This window comes from Nyctibius grandis, chromosome 1 (assembly GCF_013368605.1).
Source record: "Nyctibius grandis isolate bNycGra1 chromosome 1, bNycGra1.pri, whole genome shotgun sequence".
Taxonomy (NCBI): Eukaryota; Metazoa; Chordata; class Aves; order Nyctibiiformes; family Nyctibiidae; genus Nyctibius; species Nyctibius grandis.
The window spans coordinates 47,902,089-47,926,489 of record NC_090658.1 but is presented as its reverse complement, the minus strand read 5'-3'; the positions used below and the strand labels follow the sequence as shown (position 1 = coordinate 47,926,489).

The window sequence follows — 24,401 nt, the reverse complement described above, 5'->3', positions numbered from 1 at the left end:
TGTTTGATAGTATAACATAACATAACCTGTGACATTATGTTGCTCTGAGCACCTGCTGCCATACACACTGTCGTGCCTTGTTTAATATATGATGCATTGACCGGTTAGTGGCAGGTTGTTATGTTACTGCTCAGATGGAAAATGCTGTTCAGACAGGATGGTTTTTGATACCTCACATCACTCTCCTCATGAAATCTTTCCCTAAAATGGCACTTTGGGATAAATGAAGAGGATGACCCCGTTGGGTCCCTTCATGAGAAGTGAGTTGGTAAGGTTTGGCTTAGCAAGAAGGCCTTGTAGACAGACAAGCTCCTGCAGTCAGCTTGAGTTTTCCATTGACCTCACACCAAAGTACATTTCCAGTGGTTCATTTTCATCACGGAAAGGATTATCAAACATTGGAACAGGCTGCCCAGGGAAGTGGTGGAGTCACCATCCCTGGAGGTATTTAAAAGACATGTAGATGTGGTGCTTAGGGACATGGTTTAGTTGTGGACTTGGCAGTGCTAGGTTGATGGTTGGACTTGGTGATCTTAAAGGTTCTTTCCAACCAAACCAATTCTATGATTCTATGTACTTTGGTACATTAAAACAAGGGGAGCACATATACACCTTATAGTTATAGACCACCAGCTGCAATAATTGCTTGCTTGTATCTGATATCCCACTCTGTGTTTAGGATAGCATCCTCCTCCCCTGAAGTGAATGGGAACAAAGGATTTTCATCAGCTCCCCGAAGCTGCAGGAGGTGGCCCACAATGATTGGTGTTCAGCTTTAATGGAGCAAAAAGGAAATTATTTCCTAGATATTCCTTTTTTTCCTGTTTCAGAAGGGCCTCTGCTAATTAACACGCAGCACTACCTGAAGGATAGCTAGTTAGGGCAAACTAAATTGGGGAAATTGCCTGAATGTTCAGAGCCAAGCCAGGGGATGGGGTCACACCCTGCCCCAATATGAAGGCAGCAGGCACCAGAGGCAGCGTGGAAACCAAAGGTGCAACTAATACTTCAGACAGGTATCATAGCCAGGAGAGGTGTGGTCATCAGCCAGTTCAGTGTCACCCTTTCCCAGGGAGGGAAGGGTGTGTGACTGGGGGAGCTCACATTCCATGGGTGAACACCAAGGACCTGAGCTAGGGGACCCTCGCCAGCATGTCCTGGGTGTCCCAAACTTCCCTAGGCTCCAGGCAGGTGTTCGAGGAGAGGTGAAGACCTGAGCAAGTCACGACAAGCGTCTGGATTGCAATGGAGCACGCTTGTGTTCCTGTTCCTTGGGAAGTGATGCCGAATGTGTTTATATATACACAGCCCAACATGACTGAGCAAACATTACTCAAGGTTTTGACAGACATTTGCCTTTGGGGTAAGAGTGAACACAACTGCGGGGTCAACAGTTCAGAAGGCTAGGAGGGGAAAGCGGGGGGGGCCCTACACAGAACAAGTTGTTCCCCAGTCTTTGTGATAGGTCTTGGCCCTATCCCATCCACCCATGAGTCTAAAGAAGCCTGTCAGATGCCTGGTTGAAAGGTTCAGTCAGTTCGTCATCAGTTATGGAATGAACATGGCACTCTGGTTATCATTAATAATATTTATTTTGGAAAAATATTTTTAAAATGAATTTCTTCATTAACAAAATGGTAAAAAAACTCAAATAACATTTGCACAATATTCCATAAATACATTTATATACAAAAAAATATAGTCACATAGACCCGAAGTGCCTTTGTACATATTTACCAAAAAAATTAAATTATAAAAAAATGAACATCACAAAATACTCAAGCTTTACAATTATCATGAAAATATTTTTACAGATTCAAAAAAATAACACACTTTTTCTCACCTAGTAAAAACACATTTTAGTATCAAAAAAGACAATAAAGGCAGTGTTTGTGTCTCTAATTCAAGAAAAGACTGGCTCATAAGAATCCAAAATATACACTTCAGGCAGTGCATGCTTCTTATGTAGTAATTAAGTCCATTCATTTAAATATATATAGAAAAGCAACTGACCATAGTGCAATGATAAAATTCATAAAAGGCAGTGCAACAGTAGTCCTTGAACACAGACCCTTGCCTGGTGTCCATCTTGTTTCTTTATTTTGCAGTCACTTTGCTAACTTCAGTAGAGAACCAGCTCAAGCCTGAATTTAGTTTCTCAGCAGCAGTCAGTGAAGGAATCTATCTCCCATTCCTCTTTCAGCAGCATTCATCGGGGCACGTCTCCTCTGAAATTGTTCTGAACAACCACCTTGTCGTATCGCCTCTGGTTTACACCTGGTGAGAGAAAACAGGAGCAGAGATCAGAAGAGGTTAATGGAAAGTAAGAAGGCGGCTGTAAGGCTGCAGAGGGTCAGGACTCTCTTTACACCAGGTAAGAACGGGCTTTGCATGAAGCACACTAAGGGATAGGTGAGCAGACCACAACCGCACTATCATTGTACCCTTGTCTGCAAAAGTCATCATACCTGTAACATCCACAGTAGCAAGTCACTGAGCTTGCATTTACATCACCCACAACACGACAAACTCAAGCTGTCTGGATTTCAACAGGTGCAAAACGCTGTGGCACCATGGAAAAGAGTTTAGCTGCCCTGATGTGTGTTAGACGAGGGTTGCGCACCGAGACTTTTCTCTGCTGTTCCACCTGCCAGGCAGTATACTAACCTCAGTTGCTATGATGCACTCGTCTTTCTCTTCTGATATGACGTACACCGACTGGTACTTTGTGTCCTTTGAAGTGGAATATACTGAATCTGGTCGTTTTCTTTCAGAAGTATCACTATTGAAGACAAAAAGAGACAACACGGGTCAAATGGCTGTTGCTTAATGCTACCTATGAGACACACACACCCCCTTCAGAGTCAAGCTGCCCCCCGCGCTCAGATGTGTGAGATACCTCTTTAGTTGTACTGCACTTTTCTCCTCTGCCTCTGAATCATACGTTTCACACTTGGCTTCACATTTGCTGTGCTCCTCTTTAACAGAGTCCTCGTTCTTGAGTTCATGCACCAAATTGTAATCCACTGACGGGTATCTGACTTTGTAGCCATTTTTATCAGAGTTATCGCTGTGAAAGTCTACTTTCTTATTCGTGTTTTTAATCTGAGTGGCACCAATGACACTTATGGAAATGTCCTTCTCGCGTTGGCAGTTCGCCAGGTTGTTCATGGTCTCAGTCTCACTCCTGCAAGCATCAGGTTGGTGGTGCCTCTTCTGCACTCTAAGCCTGACACAAACGACCACAGCAGCACACCCCAGCAGCAGCATGAGGACCAGAATAATCCCGGCGCAAACAGCAACCCAGGGGAACTGGGTGTTCTGGCCTTCTGTGTACTTCTCGGTGAAGTCAACAATGACTGGTCCCTGAGGTGGCTCGGGGAGCAAAAATTGGCAGTTGAGCCCGCCGTACCCCCGGGCACACTCACAGACGTAGCGGTTGTTTCTCTCGTGGCAGGTGGCCCCGTTGTGACAGGGGTTGTGTTCGCACCTGCTCACCGGGGTGCTGCAGTTCTTCCCATTGTACCCCGGGGGGCAGGTGCAGGAATAGTCATTGATGCCATCCTGGCAGGTCCCTCCGTTGACGCAGGGAAAGGAGGCACAGTCGTCCACGTTATCATCACAGTGTCTCCCAGTGAAGCCAGCCTGGCACTGGCATATGTAAGAGTTCCCCAGGTCAACGCACTGGGCTCCTGCAAGACATCAAGGGGGATGAGCGCTGAGTGGTGGGCAGCCATACCCAACAGCCTCCCACCTGCTGCTCTCAGGGTGACCAACCTTCACAACCGGCAGCTGAAAAAAGCTTTCTTTTTGAGAGGTTAGCTCAACCTTTGCCAAGTCTGATCCACCATAGAAAGTATGGGGTTTTTTGAAGGAAGATATTTGTTAATCAGATCTATTTTTCATTCTCCATCCTATTTCCTTTTTAACATTTCACTCAGCTTGGACAAAAACTCTAGTCCAGATCAGGTTAACACCACAATCTCATGTTACGGAGTTTGAGTGGCAATGAATGAGGAGGACTGCAGTGAAGAAAGTCTTCACTAGTTTAATCAAAACAGGAAGATTACTGTTACCAGACAACAAATAATAATATTTAGCACTTCTATGGCGTTTTGCATCCACAGACCTCAAAGAGTCATTGGAAAACATTTGCAAGTATAATCCTTCACATTTTTATGCATGAAGCTTCAGGCCAAGTTACCTAGCCACCATCAACCCTTGAGAAAATGCGATCTGCAACAGTGGTCCAAGCCACACCATTACTTTTTAAGCACAGTTCCTCCACCAAGTCAACTATTGACATGACATGAACCATGATTGATCAGTGGGCCTTGTTATGAACTCCAGACCAGAAGCCAAAGTAACTGGATGGTCTCCTTTTAGAAGGTCATTGTAGCATGTTTGGCCTTACCATTAGCACAAGGGCTGGAACTGCAGTAATCGATTTTCTTTTCACAGTTGAACCCAGAATAACCCAGTGGGCAGCGGCAGCTGTATCCCCCATCAGGGTTGTCGGTGCATCGCCCACCATTGAAGCATGGACCGTCAGCACAAGTCATTGCGCTCAGCTCACAGTTTTTGCCATAGAAGCCCGGGGGGCAGGTGCAGGAATAGCTGTTCTCGAGATCCTGGGGGGAATAAATGAGAAATGGTCAAAATATTTATCTGAAGTTGCTTTGAAATCCAAAAAGGGATTTTGAAAATCAGTAAAACTGACATTAACTCCTCTCTTGGGGTTTCAGATGGCACAAGCAACTCAAACTTACAGTGCAGCTTCCACCATTCTTGCAAGGGTTGGCGTCACATTCATTGATTTCAATCTCACAGTTGGAGCCTGTGTATCCGGGTCGGCAAGAACAAGTGTAGCTCCCCTGACCAGTGTTGGTGCATGTGGCACCGTTCTTGCAGGGCTTGTGGTGGGTGCAGTAGTTCAGGTCTGTAAAAGATTTTTTTTTAAAAAAAGAGGACAGTCAAGACCCTTGCTACTTTGCAAGGCTAGCACAGGGTGGGTGAGCTGGAAATAGCCGCTTGCTTTCTGCGTTTTAAAACAGACTCTCTGGCAAGGACTGAGAACTCACCCTGGTTGCAGAAAAGGCCACCCCAGCCTTCCTGGCAGTTGCACTGCCACGGCTGCTGACAGGTACCATGAAGGCAGCCTGGGTATCGGATGCACTCATCACAATATCGCCCCTGCCAACCCACTCTGCATCTGAAAAAAAAAAACCCAACAACAAAGTCTCGTCAGATTTAGACTTCTCACGGTTGGAAACCTTATCGCAAACTCTGCAAACACACTGATGCCAGTGATCAAGTTTCCTAAAAGCCCTCAGTGATCCTTCATGTGAGAAAGTCACCGAGTCCAACTGTAGCATCAGCTTTCATCGGTCCCAGCTATTTCTTCCACTTCCTTAGATAGAGCCATGGTTCCAGGTAGTTAATTTGTTTGCTCTAATAACAAACAACTAAACCTTACACACAGCACTGTAAACTCATTAGGTTAATATTAATGGCACTGATGTTTGACTTGTAGATTAATACTTTGATCTGGCATCACCTGGTTTTCTCAAATTACCATCTAATATGAAGAAAGGCATTTAAACCCACCCTTCAAATTACCAATGGCTGGCTTAACACCAGAGCATCAACGTTAGAGACAAAGAAGGGAGCAGGAGGGGAGTGGAAAACTTACTTGCATTCCCCAGGTTTGTCGCAAAAGCCATGTTGCTCATCGCATCCAGGCAAACAAATCGCTGTAAACAAACCAAGCAGAGAGAGACATCAGCACCAGGGCTGAACACCTCCCTTTTACAAGTCTGATCCCAAGAGCACCTTGCAAGAGGGGAGCGAGCCCTTTTTACTAGGTCGGGGCAGTTAAGCACAGCTGAGTTAATCTCTGGTGTCTGCAGGAGTATTGATCTCGCCCCGTAACTGGGCACTTTACTTATCACCAGGGATGAGCATTCTTCTTAATACAGTTGCACACAGACAAAAGAGGGCTCACAATTGCTCCCTTCCCCACAGCCCCTCACCCCCCTTCCCTTCCCAGTGAGGGTCAGAAGTCCTTTTTTCCAATTCTATGCACACAGCTCCACCTCTTAATATCCCCCGAAAGTGTGTGTGCAGATAAGAGTGGACAGCTGGTGTGCAGGGTGCCAGTGCAAGACAGCTGCTCTATTGTCTATTCTCTCCCAGCAGCTGCCCCACTGCAACAATACCCCGGCCCCGGAGCCAATGGGGCCGGCGGCCGGGCAGCCTATCCCTGCCCACAGCTAATCTATGGCACGCGCGTGATTTCGCTGCAAAAAAAAACTTTTTTTTTTCTTCTTATTCAAATAAATAAGCCTAAAGTTCTTCCTCCCTCCTTCCCCCCCCTCCGCCCCGCTCTGAAAAGGGGCGGGCGGGTGGGTACAGCCCTGGTAAAAGAGGTAAGCGGGCCAGCGGGAGGGAGGATGAGGGAAGGGAAAAAAGGGACTTCTGCTCATTACTTTGCCTGGTTATGGAACTCATTAAGCAGGCACTGCAAAGTTTTAATTCAACAAAGCCAGCCGGAGACAATGGCATGCGAGGGGAAGGGGGGGGTAAGAAAGAAAGAATCGGCACTGATAATCAGATCGCCTCCAAGTTGGAAAGAATGGAGCCGGGGGCAAGGCGACGGGAAGCAATCTGCGACTGGCAGCTCCGCTCGCTAACGGCAAAACATTCTTTTTTGCATGCACATGTAAACACATCTCCCCTGCCTAGTAGGTTTGCGTCGCTGTATTAAGCTGGTTTTTTCTGAGAGGGAAAGCAGAGCGAAGAGCATACGTAACGAGTCAAGAAAGACTCACAGCCTTCTACTTTGCTATGGGAAGAGCAGCGACATACAGGCATCCAAAAGTGCTGACAGCCCCGAAAGAGCTTATTATCAAAACGCTTCCTTTTTCCCCACCCCTTGACACAACTGGGCCAGGCACTTTTGATCATGGGAAAGGTTGTAGTTCCTATTTAAAGCACTATCAAAGGAAATGCCAGCCCCTCTGCCTGCTGTTTATTCTGCAACATTGTACCATGAACTGCTAAAAGCATCCCTCCAGTCACCAACAGTGTGAATAACCAATCTGGGCTCGTTTGATAGCAGCTCAGCTGAGACCACAGTGTAGGTGGGCTTTAAGAAAAACAAAAACACAATAAGAAGAAAACCAAGAGGCTGCTTTACAGACTGTAACTGTTTTCTCCCTGCCGCCTGGCCCTTTGATGACAGGAGAGGAGCACTCGCCCAGTATGTCATCTGCCAGCATACTTCAGATCCGTGCATACACATAAACAGAGAATGCCATCACATGCTGCAGCAGGAGCTCTGTGTGCATGTTTGGGTGTACACTGCTATGTATCTACAAAGGGCGGCAATCTTGTCCAAAGCTGCAGGTATGTGACATCCCTGACTATCCTCTCTGTGATCTGCTTACTGTCCCAGCTTTTTCTGCTGTATCAACACACCACATTCCTCAACAACTTCAAGCTCAGGTGTACTTTAAAACTCATGTCCCTCACTACTTTATTAGTAGTAATGATCATGGCAATGGCATAGAAGAGAGATGGGAAAGAAGTTGAATGTTCTTGTGGCTCCAGGTGCAACAGTCTCTGTTAGTGGCAGTTTATGAGTACCCCAAATGAGAAATGTACAGTCTAGAGGCCACAGAGGATATCTTGGACCTCCCAGTACTTTTCTCAATACAAGGCAGCAAGACATCAGACCACAACAAGCCTACCAACAGGCCTGCCGCATGGATGTTGCCAAAGACTAGCTCCCTCTCCTGAAGCCACGTACCCTGTAGGTTATGATATCAGTGTACCATGGTTGAAGGGGTGGCTAGGTATAAAAAGCAGTCCTGATATATTTTAATAAGTCCTCAAGCAACAGCTGAACATTTTGCTATCAGAATTGATGTCTACAGCAAATAAGCAAGAGTTTAATGTTGGCATTGACATTTTATTAGTGTGAGAAGGGGTTGTCTGCATTAACTTTCTGTGGCAATGCTGAGGACCTCCTGTCCCCACACCAGTAAGCCCTGCACACAGCACCAGACCTCCACCCACTGTAGCTTTGTTCCCCCTCTCCTGTGGGGTCTGATGTCAGAGAACCCCCCCTCTCCCCCCCCAAGAGTTCAGGGGACACTGCTGCAACCGGCACTGGGGGAGACAAGAAGGTGGACACTCACGTTCAGTGCAGTACTGGCCTTTCCAGCCTGGGTTGCAGACTTTCTCGCCACGCTCTCCACAAGTGAAGTGACCAAAGGCATCGTCCCGGGGGCGGCAGAAGACAGAGCAGCCTTCTCCGTAGTAGTGCTCGTCGCACACAAAGCGATAGGAGTACTTGAGGTCAGTGCGGCCGCTACTGTGCAGGTCCTGGGACCACTCTTCACCCACCGCCAAGTGCCTCTGGGTGGCCAGGCGGCTGATGAGGCGCTCGGGGTTTTCTGTGTGAAAGTGGAGAGGAGAGGCATGATTAGGGCAGCCTGAAGCAGGCAAAGGCATAGGAAGATGCTCAACTGGGGGTCTCTGGTGGGAGGGGAACCGCAGGGGCAGGATGACAGGGCTGCGTGCCAACAGGTTGGTCCCTCTTCCTATGGTCTCCTGAAGAGGAGCAGGGTTGAGATGGGGGAACGTGCTGCACACCACAGAGAGAGGGGCGGAGTGGGGCCGCTGGGTTTATTCCGGGAAGAGTCTGTTTCTGACTGTTACCTGTGGTGAGGTCGTCAGGAGAATCCGTATGCAAAGCCTCAATGATGAGCGAGAAGGTGCCCTGGGGAAAGAAGGAGCAGAGACAACCCACCGGGAGAGCATGAGAGCAGGCAGGGCCAGGGGGCAGCACCCCCAGCCCCCCAGGAGTTATCAGTCCCCCCCAGACACCCCCGGGTCATCGGTGGCCCCTAGGAAAGGTGCTCGTCCAGCAGGGGTGGCCCAGATGTGTGGGATGGGATGGGATGGGATGGGATGGGATGGGATGGGATGTGGCCCCCCCCCCATCCCGCGCCGCCCCCGCACTCACAGGCCAGGTGAAGCCGAAGGGGAAGCGGATGGGGTTGCTGAAGGCGGGGTCGGCGCCGCCCGCGCCGTCGGGGACGCTGAAGGAGTTGGCGCCGAGGACGGGGGTGATGGCGCTGCCGTAGGTGCAGGGCGGCTCGGGGGAGACGCTGGCCTGGTAGTGCTTGAGGCAGACGCGGAAGAAGGTCTTGCAGTCGCACTGCTGCAGCCCGCCGCCGCCGGGGCCGCCCCCGCGGCAGCAGTTGCGGTTGCTGAGCAGCCCCTTCTTATTGACAAACTCCTGCAGCTTCAGCTCGAAGACCCCGGAGCAGCCGACCTGCGGGGCGGGGACAGCGGCCGTCAGCCCGCCGAGCAGCCCGCCGCCCCGGTCCGACCCCAGCCCCACCGGGCATCAGCGGGACCGACACCCCCCTCCCCGACGCCCCTCCCCGCTTCTCCCGCCTGCAATAGGCAGCTACAGTCCTCGGCACCCCCGCGGAACCCCCCGGTGCCGGGACTGGTATTTCTGCCCCCGGCCCCGCGGGCACTTACTTACCTGGCAGCGGCTCAGCAGCACCGAGAGGAGGGCGAGCGTTAGCAGGAACCGACCTCCCATTTTGGAGGAGCAGCTCTGGTGCCCTCGTTTTCCTCCCCCTTGTCTTCTCGTCAGAGGGGAAAGGGGAAAGTGTCTCTCGGGGGAAGGGAAAAACACAGCGGCCAAAGCCGCTCGGCCCAGCAGAGCTGGAAGAGTTAAGTGTCACGGTCTCCTTTGAGGAGTGTCTCTGACTTTTTTTTCCCTCTGTCGATACCTCTAGGTGTAGCCTGTCGGCGACTGACAGCTCTTTCGGATGGCAAAAGAAAAAGAAAGGAAAAAAAAAAGTTTAAGATTAATCTGCTAAACTCTTTTTCTTTCCCAATCCACGGTGCTCCTCCTTTTCTCCAGGAAGAAAAAAATAAAAAAATAAAAAAATAAAAAAATAAAAAAATAAAAGCAACTTAATTCCCAACAGAGGCAGAGAAAAGGCTTCCCAAGGAAGATTAAAAATCGGCGATCTGGCAATCCCTGCAGAGGCAGCGGCGGATGCGGCAGCAGAGGCGATAATTCCCGGTGCGGTGAGATGCGGGAGCCGCTCTGCGCGGCTCTGCGCGGCTGCGCTCGCCCTGCGCACGTCGGGGCTGGTGGGTGTCAAACGGCAGCGGCGGCAGGCAGCAGGTCACGTCGGAGCCTTGATCCCCTTTTTTTCTTTTTCTTCTTTTTTTTTCCCCCAAAAGAAGCGAAGCTCTCTTTCCTTGTTGTGGTCTTACTTTTGTTTTTAGAGGAATCCCAGCCAACAAAAATAAGCTCGTGTCTCAATAGCGGCGCACTGAGCGTGTCCGGGTGTGCTCCTACGGGGTTGGGGGGGGGGGTGCCTGCTCCGCTCTGCTCTGCGCCGCTGCTCGGCTCTCTCCGAGGGTAAAGCGCTAAGGATCTGCCTCTCCTTGGGCGCCTGCCTCCCTTATATCCCGCCGGCCGCCTGCATGCTTAATGAGATGCAAATGAGCAGCCCCCCAATCTGGCTAGAGCTGTCACAAAGGAACCACTTTTCCAAACCCTCCTCTCAATGGATCGCCAAATGGTCAGTGAGCTGTAAAATGTGCAACCCTCCTCCCCCTCCCCTCCGCGCTCACAAAACGTGCTCATTTACATTCCTGCAAATTTGGTAACCGCAAGAATCCCCCTTCTGCTCCGGGGTGAGCGTAACACCCCCTCTGCACCGGAGAGAGGCAGCGCAACACGCTCCGGCGAGAAAACAACCGCGGGGACGGCGGGCTGTAATTACCTCTTGAAACGTGCAAAGCAACCGCCGTGCCCCCAAAAAGTAACTCGGTGATCGTGACCACTTCCAAGGGGCATCTTCGGCTTTAAAGGGACGAGGGAGGTGGGAGCCAGCGAGCCACAACACGGGGAACCTGATCCCTTGAAATTCACACCGCATTTCCCTTGGCATAACCGGCATCATTGGGGCGGGGGGGGCGGGAGATGAATTTGCACGCACCGAGCCCGGGCTTGCTCTTCCCTTGGCTCCGCTCACAGTGCTCACCCCGCCGGCGGAGGGAAGGGGGGTCCCCGGGGGTCCCGGCGGCGGGGGAGGGCGCGGGCGGGTTCGCGGAAGGGACCCGTGGAGGGGACCCGCCTGCGGGGCTCCGCGGGCCCCGTCCCCGCTGCCACCGCTGCCGGAGAGAGCCACCCGCCCGCCCGCGTCCCGCACCCCTCTATGATTATCATCATCACCAGCAACCTCTCCCTCTCTCTCTCTCTCTCTGTCTTTTTTTTCCTCCTTCAGCTTAGTAAAAAGTGAGTTTGGTGTGTGTCGTTCGCGTGGCTGTCATTAAGGCCGTTTGTTATTGTGTGAGGGCTGAATCAGTTAGCTCTTTGTGCTCTCAGCTGTATGGTAATGTAGACAGCACCTGCTCCCTGCACAATGCGAGGGAGAGAAAGAGCTCCCCTCGGCGCACGCTACTGCCTCTACAACAATGTCCGCACATTTTTTAAAGAAATCCCTTCCAGCACTTCCCCCTCCGTAAAAAAAAAAAAAATAAATAAAAAGCAAACCCCCTACCACCAAACCAACCTCAACTTTACACCAACCGTCACCTTATTATTTTTTTACATATCCATGAGACACTAGAACTTTAGTTTTGATCTTAAAAACATGAAAAGGAGTTTACTGGTGAGGTGAAAGAGGGATAGAGATGATTATCATTTGAGCAGTTTCTTAATGATGGATGGAAGTGGGGGATGAAAGTTGGAGGGCGACTCTGGCATGTCACTCGAAGCGGGGTTTTCCGCATCGTTCGGGCCCTCTGTTTAAACACCTTCGGTAGGCGCAGGCGGATTCATTAGGATGCAAGGTGTAACTGTCTCTGTAAATGTCATTTTAATTGTAACAGATCATTTCAGCACAGATTAAGCTTGTGTGCGAAAGGAGAGGATTTGGCTACAATAACCTCACTGTAGGTATGCCGTGCTAAAAGCCTTATTATGGCGACTTTATTGGGTTGAAACGTGCATTTGCATGGCAAAAAGTGACTTTCATTGAAACAGTGTCTTGATTACAAATTATCTTACAATGTGCTAGAAAAAAAAAATCTTAAAGACTTCTTTAAGAGTAAAAGCATTGGGTAATACTAATTAAAAGAAAATCACTAATGAGTTCATTCAGCCCAGCTCTTCTTGACTGTTCCAGGACTGTAGCTCCCCACGTCCATTTCCTGAGGGTTTGTGGCAGCTACCCCAAACCCAGGCAGGTACCCTCGGTACTTAAAGAAGCATCCAGACTTTTGCAACGTTTCGCCACTCTACGTGTGTGTCCTTTACACCTAATTTTGGCCGAACGAGCCACCTATGTCCAGGTACTCTTCTTCTCCCCTCTCCCCGCCCCTCGACGCCTAAGCGAAAGATTAAATGTACAGGAATGTTTGGGGTTTTTTTACCCCGGTGTTGTATCTGGGCAGAGAGGGGAGAAGACATCCCGCAGGCACCGTGCGAGGGCGCAGGGAGGGCGGCCCGGGAGGGAGCGGAGCGGAGCGGGCGGCGGGTCCCCAGCGGAGGGGCCGCCCGCCTCCGCGGTGCCCGGCCTCTGCAGCGGGGAGCGGGGCGGGGAGCGGGGGTGCGCGCCCCGCAGCACCGCCGGGTTCAACCGTACGTTACTTTTGCCACCTAGCGTCAACATCTTTTCAAGTGGCTTGCCGCTGCTTCGCAAACTTTGCTGCGGCGTTATCCCCGGGAAAGTGGGGGGGGAACTGCACTTCGTACCGGGTTTACCAAGCGAGTGGGGCGGGGGTAATATGAAATTTGAGGGTAGCCCGTCGGCGGAGGCGAAAAGTGATGTATCACCGCGGATCTTTTATTAATCTACGAGAGAAAGTTGGTCCATTAGCATCCCCTTGCTTAAAAAAACTGGAAATAAAAAGTTACACGCGCGTGGGCTTTAACCTAGGGAAAGAAAAAAAAAAAAAAAGACCCGAAAAAACTTGCCCCCAAATCCTTAACAACCCCCCTTCGGTACCGGGCATTTGTTAAATTGACGTGGCACAGATTTCTCGATTACCGCTGCTGAGCGTGACTGAAAGGCGCCGTGAGAGCCGGCAGGATCCTGCCCACGGCGCTCATTCTTCTCCGGCTTAATTTATGCCACGCGATTCTGTATTGGGGAAATCAAGCAGAAAGCTCCTTTTTCTGCTTTTTTCCCCCCTCTCCCTCTCTCTTTCAGATGCTGGGCTAACGGGGAGACTGTTTAACTTAAGTGTTTCTATAGGAGGCTGTTGTAGTTTAACTCCTGCCCACCAGTAGCTGAAGCGAACAAAGGAGGGACTCGAGGTCTAACTATTCATCCATTCTCTGCACTTTAATTTTCATTGATTTCGAAGACAAGGGGAGCCCTTAGGGATTCTCGCTGAAGGGGGATGACACGCCTTTAGACGCGATCAGCCCCCCAGCCAGCCATCTGCTCCCAACCAAATGGCGCTTTTTCGCTCCCAACCGCGTGTCTCCGCACCGCGCTCGCCCCCCGCACCCCCCACCCCCCCGCCATCCCCGCGGTGTTAACCGCGCCCGCGCACCGCCGCCGCCCGCCGGCCCCCACTGCCGGGGACCCCCGGCCGGTCCCGCCCGACGCCCTGCCCGGCCGCGCCCCCCCGCCGGGGTGAGTCGGCGGCGGGACCCCCGGGGGGCGGGCGCGGTGACCCCGCACGGCCGGGACGCGGCGGGCCGCCCCGCCTGCCAGCAGCTCGCTGGGGCTGGTGGGGTATTGTGCTCCCCCCCCCTACCCCTAATTGATACCCTTCCCTCAGCGCCGGGCCCCCGCTCCTGCCCCGGCGAGGATTTACGGTCCCGCTGCCGAGAGCTCCCCAACAGCCGCAGCTTTTATTTCTAAGGGAGCCAGATTATGGGAAAAGTCACTTCAAAGGCGGGGGGGGCTGTTAATTAGGGCGACGCGCTGCCATCGCTGGCGCGCAACCCTGTTTTTTCCCGGGACGGAGGGCTCCGGGCATATGGCGAACGGTTCGGCGGCGGAGGGACGTGTACGTGTGGAGCTATGTGTAGCCGAGTGTGCATAATATTTTAATTAGGTTTATAGCCCAGGGAGGTATGTGTGCGCGGCTGCTCCCCCGCCGCAGCCCTCTTCGCACGCCCCCTTCATCTGTCCCACCCGGGCCGGGCCGGGCCGGGCCGGGCCAGGCGGGATGGGAGCGGAGGCGATGGGAGGGCCGGCCGGGTGCCGCCGGGCCGGGGCTCTGGCTCCCCCACCGGCCCCGGGCTCGGTGGCGTGACCGGGGTGCTGGCGCTGCCTGCGGCCCCGGCCCTAGGCGGGTGGGCGCAGGGCCGGAGGGGCGCTCCGCCGCCCTTGCCGTGTGCGGGGAGGGGGATTAAGAAGTTTAGCGTGTAGGTTAGCCCGAAGTTGCAAAGGCATGTGCTGATTAGAATAAGAAAGGGCAGTCGCGTGGCTCAGCTGGCACACAGCGAGGACAGATGATAGATAAGCAGCTCTGGGCCTTCCCTCCCCCCCAGCCCCCTTTTTCAAATCGCAAATCATCTGCTCCGGCCCTATCCTAGCCCCTCATTTTCATGACAATGGTTGTGTGTTTACCTGTGATCCTGGGACCGACGGGGCATTCCTTTGTCTCCCGAGGAGATTACCGCAGCCAGCTGCTCTCCAACCCTTCCCTGGGCAAATCCCGAAGTGGCCCCTATATGTGTTTTACTGATTGCACACGAGGAGAAAGCAAGACCCCCCCGCCCCGCTCCCCTGCGCTACTTGTTTGTTTGGGTTTGCTCCCTGGCTTGCTTCCTGATGGGATTTTGCTTGTGGGAAACTACGAGGGACAAAATTGGTCACTCGTGTGCGTGAGCTGTGGTTGCTCCCAAAGCAGAAAAGGTGAAGGGCTGCGTAGCCCTTCGAGGGCGTGCACCGTCCTCCCGGGGGGCAGAGCCGCGGGGCCCCCCGGGGACGAGGGGACACCAGGAGCCTGGGGGAAGGAGGCTTCCCCGCGCCGTGCGCTCCCCCAGGCCCTCGGGCTCCCCCAAGTCCGGGACAGCACACTCCCCCGAAACTTCCCGTGAGTGCCCCGGGCCGGTCGGGTCCCGCTGCCTCCCCCGATCTCTGCTCCAGGACATAGCGATTCAAACGGTCTCACTGCCCACACCCCTCCGGGGAGCAGCTTAGTCCCGCGTTTGGAGAACCGGCTTTTTGCCACCCTGTAACTCCAAGGACACTCACGATCTTCGCCACGCTAGAATCCACAGGTTGCGTTTGTACTAGATGGCCTTTTGAGGTCCCTTCCCACCCAAAATACCCTGTGATCCTGAGATTTACTCTGCGCCCCAGCACCCCATCCGCGCCATCAGGCACGCCCGGTGTAACCCCGTGCAGCGCTGAGGCCTGGCTTGTCTTGGCAGGGAGGGCAAGCGATTGGGCTCGGATCACGTACATGTGATAAAAAACATGACGGCACTTCTCAGAAAAATGTTTTGCTTTCTGGCTATGAGATCTCACTGGACGGCTGGAAAGATTCCCTTCTGCTACCAACTTCAGTAGCAATATTCGTTGTGTTCACCAGTTCTCATAGGGAAACCCTCTCTTCTGTTTTCCCCAGTTTTATTAATTATCATCTTAAGACAGAAGTCTAAACAGTAGCTGCAAACTACCACTCCAGACAGTGGCTGCACAGACCATAGTTCCCCTGTGACAGCCAGCCCAGCGTGCCGCTGCACTGTACTGCGTTTCATGCATGAAGGGTTTTTCTGTTCCCCTGTGGCCTGCAGCCCCCTTCGCACGACGTGCACATCTTGTGCATTGTGCACTCGCTGCAGCGCAAAACCTGCTGCTAATAAATTTGGAGGCGGGGGGGAACAGTTTGATCGTATGCTGAGAGGGCTTTCCAAGCCACTTCCGATTTGCATCATTTTTATTTCTTTCCACATCTCTGTGCAGGGAAGGTGGGGGGGAGGAGGGAGAAGGTGGCAGAAACTCCTCTGCAGAAGGTGATTATGAGAGAGAGGATGGGTATGGATGGGGAGGGCCTGAGCTTTCGGAAATGCTCTCTCCTTTTCTGAGAGCATCTGCCCGGAGACGAACAGATGTGGGCACCTGCGGTGACAGGCCGCATATGCTCCATCCTATTCACAGGCATTCAGGCACGGCTACAATGGTGAGGCTTTGTGCACACAGAGTCACCAAATATATTAATCTGTGCTCCTCAGAGCACCGCTCTGTTTAATTTTTCACTGGCAATAACATCTGATCCAATCCTCCCATCAGCTCCCTCATGTCCCTCTTTGCTCCCTGAAAAGATGTTAAGTTATCCAGGTCCCCACCTGTTGCCGGCGGGGTGGAAGCGGGTCACACTCCTGGCACGTCTGCCGCCAGGCCCGTTATTCCCCGGGGAAACAGGGGCTCCCCTGCACTGGCCAGTGACCAGCAAAGCCAAGCAAACCCGGCCTGCTCCTCGCGCCGGGCCGGGTCCCTGCTAGAGCCGCCCGCCGGGCTGCCGCGGGCCGCTTTGTTTACCGGGGGCCAGCGCCGCTCAGCAGGCCGCGCAGCCACGGGGCAACATAAATCTCCGATGTACGACTCGGGGGTTTTCAAGCAATTTCAGTGCGCGACGCTTTCATCCCCCCATGTCCCGGCTGGGTTTGTTCGGGGGCACAATGGCCCCTCCGGCCCCATTGTGGCCGTACAAAGCCGAGGGACACCAGGCCGCGAGCGGGGACTGCCGCGGTTCAAACCAGCCCGGCACCCCCTCGCCCCCCGCCGCTGTCATGCGAAGCGGCCCGCTGCAGCCGGCTGTCCCCGGCAGGGCGGCCAGGGACGGCACTACCAGGGGGCAGGGCGGGGAGCGAGCAGGCACCGCAACGCCGGCGGCCCCATCCCCTCGGGCCCGCCCGCCCCAGCCGCCGCGCGCATGCGCGGCACCGCCCCCACGGGAAGCGGAAGCGCAGGCTCAGGTCAGTGCTGGGGGGCCGTTGGGAGGGGCGGGCGGCCGTTTAACCGACACACTGCGCGGGGGCGGGTTGTCGGGAGCGAGAGCGACTGGAGCCCTGGTTCCCGCTGGCAGCGTGGCCCGGGTGCCGCACGGCCTGTGAGGGAGGGGCTCGGCCCTTCCGGATCTGGACGCAGGGCCCTCGCAGCTCTCCCGGGGCAGGCCCCGGCCCTCCCCACAGCGGCGGGCAGGTGCCGCCGGCCCTTCACCTGCCTGCCCGCAGCCTTCCGCTGCAGTGCCTCTGGAACAGGCTCAGGCTCAGGCTCTTGAAGGCACAGAATCACAGAATCAATCAGGTTGGAAGAGACCTCAGGGATCATCGAGTCCAACCATTCCCCTGACACCACCGTGTCAATTAGACCATGGCACTAAGTGCCACGTCCAGTCTTTTCTTAAACACATCCAGAGATGGTGACTCCACTACCTCTGTGGGCAGCCTGTCTGTGCGCTGCTGCAGGTCAGAAGTGGAGGACTTTGCTCCTCATCCCTTGCGCTGTGGGCCTCGGCTGGAGGGCTCCCGTGAGGGCTGGAGTGGTTATTGTGGACATTTCTGCTCACAACCCTTTGCAATGCCGCGCGTTCCTATGGGTGTAATAAAACTTGTATCGTGGTAGTTGCTTGCTGACAAGATGAACTTTGTTGGTATCATCAGCAGTTGTAGAGGTCATGTCTCTGAATTTTTGTGTCTGTAATAAAACTGGGAGGGGGGGAACATTTTTGATTATTTCCGTTTGTGGAGAAAACTTTTTTTTTTCCCCTGCAGATTCATGCATAGTAGTGCAGTTGAGATCCTATGGTAACCTGAGATCTCCATTTCACACAAGTAACATTAGAAATAAGCATCCAGCCTTAAACTGTTCATCTCTTGCACAGAATGTGTGTGTTTTCCACTCTTGGGAAACTTAGCATTATGACATAAAACATTTTGGTCCTAATTCTGCCAACTATTGAGGTGCCTCCGATGAAAGTACTTCTCAAGTCAGATTTTACTTGTTCTCTTTTCTGCTACTGTGATGGATTAGAGAGTGATTTGCTTAACATGACTGTTTCTGTTTAGTTGTGAAACAGGATAGTTGACAGAATATAAACTCTCTATTTTTTATTATGCTTTCAACGAATGTGTTTGATAGTAATATTAAAATGCTAGTAGTGGCCAAGGTGCTTGCTTATGTGTTTGGGTGTGAACTTTCTATCGATTAAGCTAAACTAGTACTGGTAATGGAAATTTTTCTGATAATCTGTCATAGACGTGCTTAAATTGTTAGGCAAGAGGAGAGCTTCAAATACAGGTGTTGAGGAGGTGGGAAAATATTTCTGTCCATTTATTACAGTACAGTATAGCTAGTAAGTTGTTTATCATACTTCTTGCCGTAGGTGCATGGGCACTAAGGACAGAGTCTGTACTAAATCATAACTAAAACTTGCTTGTCCGCAATGCATTTTTGCAGAAGTAAGACCTGCCATGGCATAACGGCATCTTTGTAGTGACCTCAGATCATTTAGTCTGACTGCATGTGTTAGTGACTGAAAGAGGAAGACCTTCACACCCATTGCTAGATCTCCATGGAAAGTAATAAAAACCTATAACATACCAGTGCTGGAACTGTTTGGAATCAGAGGTGCAACTTTCCTGGAGAAGCAAATGGCTGGAGTCTTACAGGCACCCAGGTAACACAAGAAGTAGCATCATAGAGAAAGCAGTGCTCTACCTTGTGTCCATATGCAGCAATGAAGTAGATTCATACACATTTATTTCTGGTTTTATAACAATGAGGTGTACTGTATGGTCTCAGCTTTTATTTTGTGTGTATTTCATATTGCATTATATAAGGAAGAAATTTTTTTACGATGAGGATGGTGAAACACCAGAGGAGGTTGCCCATAGAGGTGGTAGATGCCCCATCCCTGGAAACACTCGAGGTCAGGCTGGATGGGGCTCTGAGCAACCTGATCTAGTTGAAGATGTCCCTGCTTATTGCAGGGGGGTTGGACTAGATAGCCTTTAAAGGTCCCTTCCAACCCAAACCATTCTATGATTCTGTGATTAAAGAGGATGGTATTCAGAACTGTATCTGGAAGGTATTAGATATTTAAACTCTGAGGACTCAGGAATACCTTTAAAAGCTATCAATTCACAATACTTTTGTGAATTCAACTTGCTTTTTTATTTTTTGTGTACCATAAGCATGTATATTGTAATGTAACACTCCTGAGACAGTCTGTAACTGAAATGTCAGAAATCAGCAGTGTGAAAAACAGGAAAAATTATACCTGTTTAATTAAAACGTAGTGAATATCTTCACTGTTTAGCTGGGAAAGGATTTGACTTAAGAGTAAAATAAAAATAAAAGCAAAATAGATTTTCTGAGAATAAAGAAGCAAAGCTTGATGGAGCTTGTTAGCTCTGTTTTTCATTGGAAGGTTCTTTAAAACAAAATGGTGCTGTAGTAGAGGAAATTGATGGTGTAGTAGATGAAAGAGCACATCTAACATAGGAGCTGTGCCTGTCTTCTTTGCATTGAGATTTCTAGAAATAAAAATGGAAGTCATCAACAGTTTTAATTTTATTCCACAACTCTCTCTCTACAGAACATGTAAATCGGTTGATTTGGCATGCTATTAGGTTCTGCCACCGAACTCAGAGACTCTCTTCTTTAATCTTTTGGTATTTCCTAAACTGAAAATAGGCTTATTCCATTTTTAATTATTTAATTTCTAGCTAATGATTGCATATGTGTCTTTTAAAATAGATTGATTCAAAATTGCTATGCGTGTTAGAAATCCCATTTAATATATAAATTTCACCTTTAATGATAGTCAGACTTGTAGATTCACAAAGTATAGGTAAACCTCTAAATCTTTAAACAGGTCTTGAAAATTATGTCTTCAGATGACAGTATGGTAAAATGGATTGAATTTCTGCTTCAAAGCAGAACTGATACTACCAAAACCATTGCAGAACTAGAAGTATTGCAACTGGTGCCGTATGAATGGTCTACTGTCTATAAACTCAGATGGTAACTGAGCCATTTGCACAATCAAGGTACAAGACTGATTTCGAAAGTTACTCGGTATTTTTTTCTCTTGACTGCAATTAAAAACGTTCGTATACTTTTACTGTGAAAATCAAGCCACTAATTCCTGTGTTGTACACTGTCAGCTAAGATATTATAAAGCTTTTAATTACATCTATACTTGTTTTTCTAGGAATGCGTACTTTTCTATATTTTACGCTATTAATCTGAATTTTTTAAAGTCATATTTATGAAAACCTTTTGATATTTACACTTTTCACTGATATAAAAAGCAGAAGTGGAAGGCAAAGTGAATGGGCGCTTATGTCCAGTTTGCTGATGGGAAGAAAACTGGTTCAAACTCTTTCAAGGACAGGACAAGAGAACAAGCTATTAGCAAAAGCAGAAAAATATCTGTTCGGTTTCCAAGCTGTTTTTTTCTTGATTATAGAATTTCATTATGTTTCTTAGTGTTGCATTTTAGAATGTTGTTTTTATTTTTCTTCTTTCAGATTGCTGTGAGTTTCAGAGATCAGCCATGGGCATTAAAGGTTTGCAGGGATTTGTGGCCAGAGTTTGCCCTGATGCATGCAGAACAGTAGATCTGAGAGAGATGGCAGAAAAACATCGCATCAATCATCCTGATTTGCCACCTGTTATTGTAGTAGATGCCATGTGTTGCGTTAGATACTGGTACACACCAGAATCCTGGGTGTGCGGTGGCCAGTGGCGGGAGTACCTTGCTAATTTAGAGGATTTTATTAAAGCTTTTATGGCAGCTGGTATCCAGCTGGTGTTTTACTTCGACGGGGTGGTAGAAGAGAAAAAGAGAGATGAGTGGATCAAACGGAGGTTGAAGAATAACAAGGATATAGCCAGAATATTTCACTTTATCAAGACTCACAGGAAGCAACCAGGGAGAGAAATGTTCATTGTTCCTTCAGCTTTGCCTACTTTTACACGTTTTGCCCTGAAGTCGCTTGGTCAAAAAACAGTATGCACATTGCAAGAGGCAGACTTTGAGGTGGCTGCATATGGTTTGCAACATAACTGCATAGGAATTCTCGGGCAAGATAGTGACTACCTCATCTATAATACATGCCCCTACTTTTCCATTGAGAAGCTCCGTTTGGACAGACTGGTCACAGTTATGTACTCTCGAGAAGATCTTTGCCGTGCGTTGGGTCTTAGTTTGACACACCTCCCTCTCTTTGCTTGCTTGCTTGGCAATGATGTTGTTCCAGAAAGCTTGTTGGAAGGCTTTTGGCATAAATGTTTAGTCACCAGTCCCCACAAGAATAACAGCTACAACAGGAGAACAAACGTACTTCTGGCTGTAGCAAATTATATCTCAAAAGTTCCATGCTCGTACAGCAGCCTGAAACACTTGGAAGAGATGCTACCTTTGGGATCAGACAAGACATTACTTCACAGAGGAGTGGAGTCCTATCTTTTGCCCGGGCAGCAGTCTCCATGGATTCCTCGCAACATAACAAATTGCCGGATGTTCCCCCTTGAACAACAAACAGCAGCCCTGTGTCAAGATAAGGAAATCTTTCAGGTACCTTGTTTTTTAAGGCTTAATGGTCACTTCATTGACATGACTACTTAGTGGAAGTTAGTAATGAGTACACCAAACCTATTGATTTAAATTTCCTTGAGCAAAACCTTTTGTCTGTTAAGTACAGCCATGGTTAGGACTATTACATGCATCGCAGTGAGGGCAGATGCAGCATGTTTAATTGAAAGCAGTTCCTCTCTTTTTGAAGCATCAGGCAGGTCAAATAATGGGGAGCAGCTCCTGTATAGGCCTATAACTGGGTCTAGAGATGTACTTCCCATGTGTTGCAGGACTTGCTTTTTGCTTTGAGAACCCATAGGTCAGCTACAGTTAGTTAAGTGGTCTGCCTGGCTGTGCCTGGCACATGCAGTCAAGGTACCAACGGGAGCTGTGCTAAGAATGCAAAAGTTGTAATTGCTCTTGTGGAGGAGGTGAGAAAACTTCCTATAAATCTGTGTTTCGTGATTTTTGGATCAGGTTAATTATCCTTCAGATTCATTGTCCCTGAATGAATGAAAAGCAGTTTGAGTGGCTTGTTAATCCTTAAAGGGCAGGGCTGCACTAGCAAGTTTCACTTATGTCTTCCCACATGGGCAGAGATGTGCTGGTGCTGGGGTGAGAAATGGTACAGTCAGATTGGGTTACTCTGAGACATTGCCTACATTTGCTAGGGTAGCCTATGTGGCTGATGATAGAAAACTGAGCTACCTTGCATCAGAGTTTATGCAATAGTAGTAGGTCTAGAGTACATGTTTGTAAATTCATGGCAATTAAGAGAACGTATTGAGATGTAATTAAAAAAAATCTATAAGAGGTAGTGTACTTTAGACCCTATGTTAGCTATCTGTTACTCTGTATTTTGTTAGGTACCTATAGACTTCAAATAGAGAGGTGGGTTTTTCTCTCTTTTACTTATCTTGAGCATTTTCTTTAACAGTATTTTTCTATTTCCTCATATTACTCTAAAATAATCCTAGAATTTACATTTTCCTTTTCTAAAAAGACTCTAAAACATTTAAAAACTACATTGTAACCTATGTAGTGTTCATTTCAGCTAAACTGCAGATATATTTGTTTTTTTTTATTAACCAAACATAGATACAATACATATCACTTTTGACTGTAGTGGTTAAATAGAAGACGTTATTTAAAAACGCCAACAACCCTACATCCTAATAAAGTGTTGAAAAATGCTGTTTATGCTTGAAATGCAAGGGAAAATTAGCCAGAATGTAATTATCTAGGTTGGATTATGTCCAGGACAATAGTGGTAATATCCTTACTCCTTAAGAGAATGTACCATGGGGTCTTTATGACAAGTGATCATTATTTCTTGGCTTGATCTTTCATTTGAAGGGTTGCAGTTTTCTAGCGTCGTGCTGAGCTACTTCTGTAATAAAATAATAATGTTTATAAACTCCATTGAAGAATGCCTCACTGTTGCTACATAAATCTTATGTCAAGACAGTCCCCGGGCCAAGGAAATTACAGTCAAAGTTGTAGACATGTTAACTTGTCCTTTGTTTTTGTTACAGGTGTTTAAATATTTGTATATGTAATGTGTGTGCTTTGCTTCATATTTTGAAACCCATATGTATTTCTGCTTACCTTGCACATATTCTGAACTGCACGTAAATGACACACTCAGCTCAGTTCCAACCTTGAGGACATAGCCTCGTGTTGCTGCTTCTCTCAGAAAAGAAGAGCATAACTTTCTAGCTGACTGTAGGTGTAAATCAGAAATAGTCTAATTTCACCACAGTGTAAACTACACAAAGTCAGCTCAGGAAAGAAATGGAGCTGTCTTATGTAGTTCATCTTGCAATAAAATAAAAAGTTTGGGTTTTGTCATGCCTTCACTCACTATTTAAAGAGGGAAGATACGTTTTCAGGTGACTAAACGAAGGCAGCTCATCTTTCCATGTCTAAATTTAGAATTCATTTTAAGAATAATTACTCTCTAAAAAAATGACGTTAAAAACCCCAAGTTTTAAGAACTCGAGGGGCTAAAAAAGACAATGACGGGTTTCCTGGGGATTCCTGACCACAAAAAGACAGATGTCTGAAAATATCCTATACTGCTGTTATTTGAAAAAGCACTTGTTCCCTCCCTGGCCATTCCCTCCATTTCCACTGATAGAGAAAGTACTATTTCCTCCAAGAGTGAATACATTTTGTTACCTTTTTATCCTTCCTAATTTTGGAGATAATACTTTTTTACTTCTTTGAACAAACAGTTAGCTAAAGAACAGCATATCCGATCTGAAAACTATACAATCTTCAATATCCTCAGTAATGGAGAGATTGAGTGCAGCAACTCTTTGGAAGATGAATGTGATACAGAGATTCCTGGACAGGCACTTATCTACCGCCCTGCTCGTCAACATATTTATTCTGTCTTGCTGGAATCTGGAAAAGGTAAGGATTAAACTACGTACACCATTATTCAAGTACACATTCAATTTTGAAATATGAAATCTTGAGTTCATTGTTTCGGTGGCTACATCAGCATGGCATTTAGGATAAAAACTGTGGGCAGCTGAAGTGTACTTCTTAAGGAATCAAGAGAAAATGTGACAATGAATTTGCAGTTTTTCTACATGCATTTAAAGAGATTTTTAAAAATCGGTGTTTTTTTTCTTTGTTAAATGGGAAGTTGTGAAAGGTGTTAATGATCAAAAGATTGAGCAAAACATTGACATTTAGAAGATTTTAAAATTTTGAGAGGATATGAAACCTTATGTTGCTTTGATAAGTGTAGCTCCTGATGAATTAGTGAGTTGTAATACACTTCTGCA

At 48.9% G+C, this 24,401-nt stretch overlaps 2 protein-coding genes across 7 annotated transcripts in view; one reads left to right on the top strand and one right to left on the bottom strand.

Moving 5' to 3' along the window:
- Positions 1–1,859: 1,859 nt before the first annotated feature.
- On the bottom strand, positions 1,860–9,622 carry DLL1 (delta like canonical Notch ligand 1). Its single transcript, XM_068395986.1, has 11 exons — positions 9,563–9,622; positions 9,032–9,343; positions 8,725–8,785; positions 8,202–8,459; positions 5,693–5,753; positions 5,082–5,212; positions 4,770–4,939; positions 4,415–4,631; positions 2,900–3,692; positions 2,668–2,782; positions 1,860–2,277 (listed from the first exon to the last, which is right to left on the bottom strand). Exons 1-11 carry the CDS (start codon positions 9,620–9,622, stop codon positions 2,272–2,274), a joined length of 2,184 nt encoding a protein of 727 aa, XP_068252087.1. The 3' UTR covers positions 1,860–2,271.
- Positions 9,623–16,965: 7,343 nt separating this feature from the next.
- Positions 16,966–24,401, top strand: part of FAM120B (family with sequence similarity 120 member B) — a 51,894-nt gene continuing 44,458 nt past the window's right edge. For 4 of the 6 annotated variants that reach the window (XM_068403356.1, XM_068403328.1, XM_068403364.1 and 1 more), the window contains exons 1-3: positions 16,966–16,993; positions 20,555–21,603; positions 23,841–24,021. In XM_068403356.1, the coding sequence (XP_068259457.1) occupies positions 20,581–21,603; positions 23,841–24,021 (1,204 nt within the window). In that variant the 5' untranslated portion in view covers positions 16,966–16,993; positions 20,555–20,580. Of the gene's footprint in view, positions 16,994–18,523; positions 18,697–20,017; positions 20,072–20,554; positions 21,604–23,840; positions 24,022–24,401 lie in introns of those variants that run through there. The other 2 variants (XM_068403336.1, XM_068403347.1) reach the window with 2 other exon arrangements.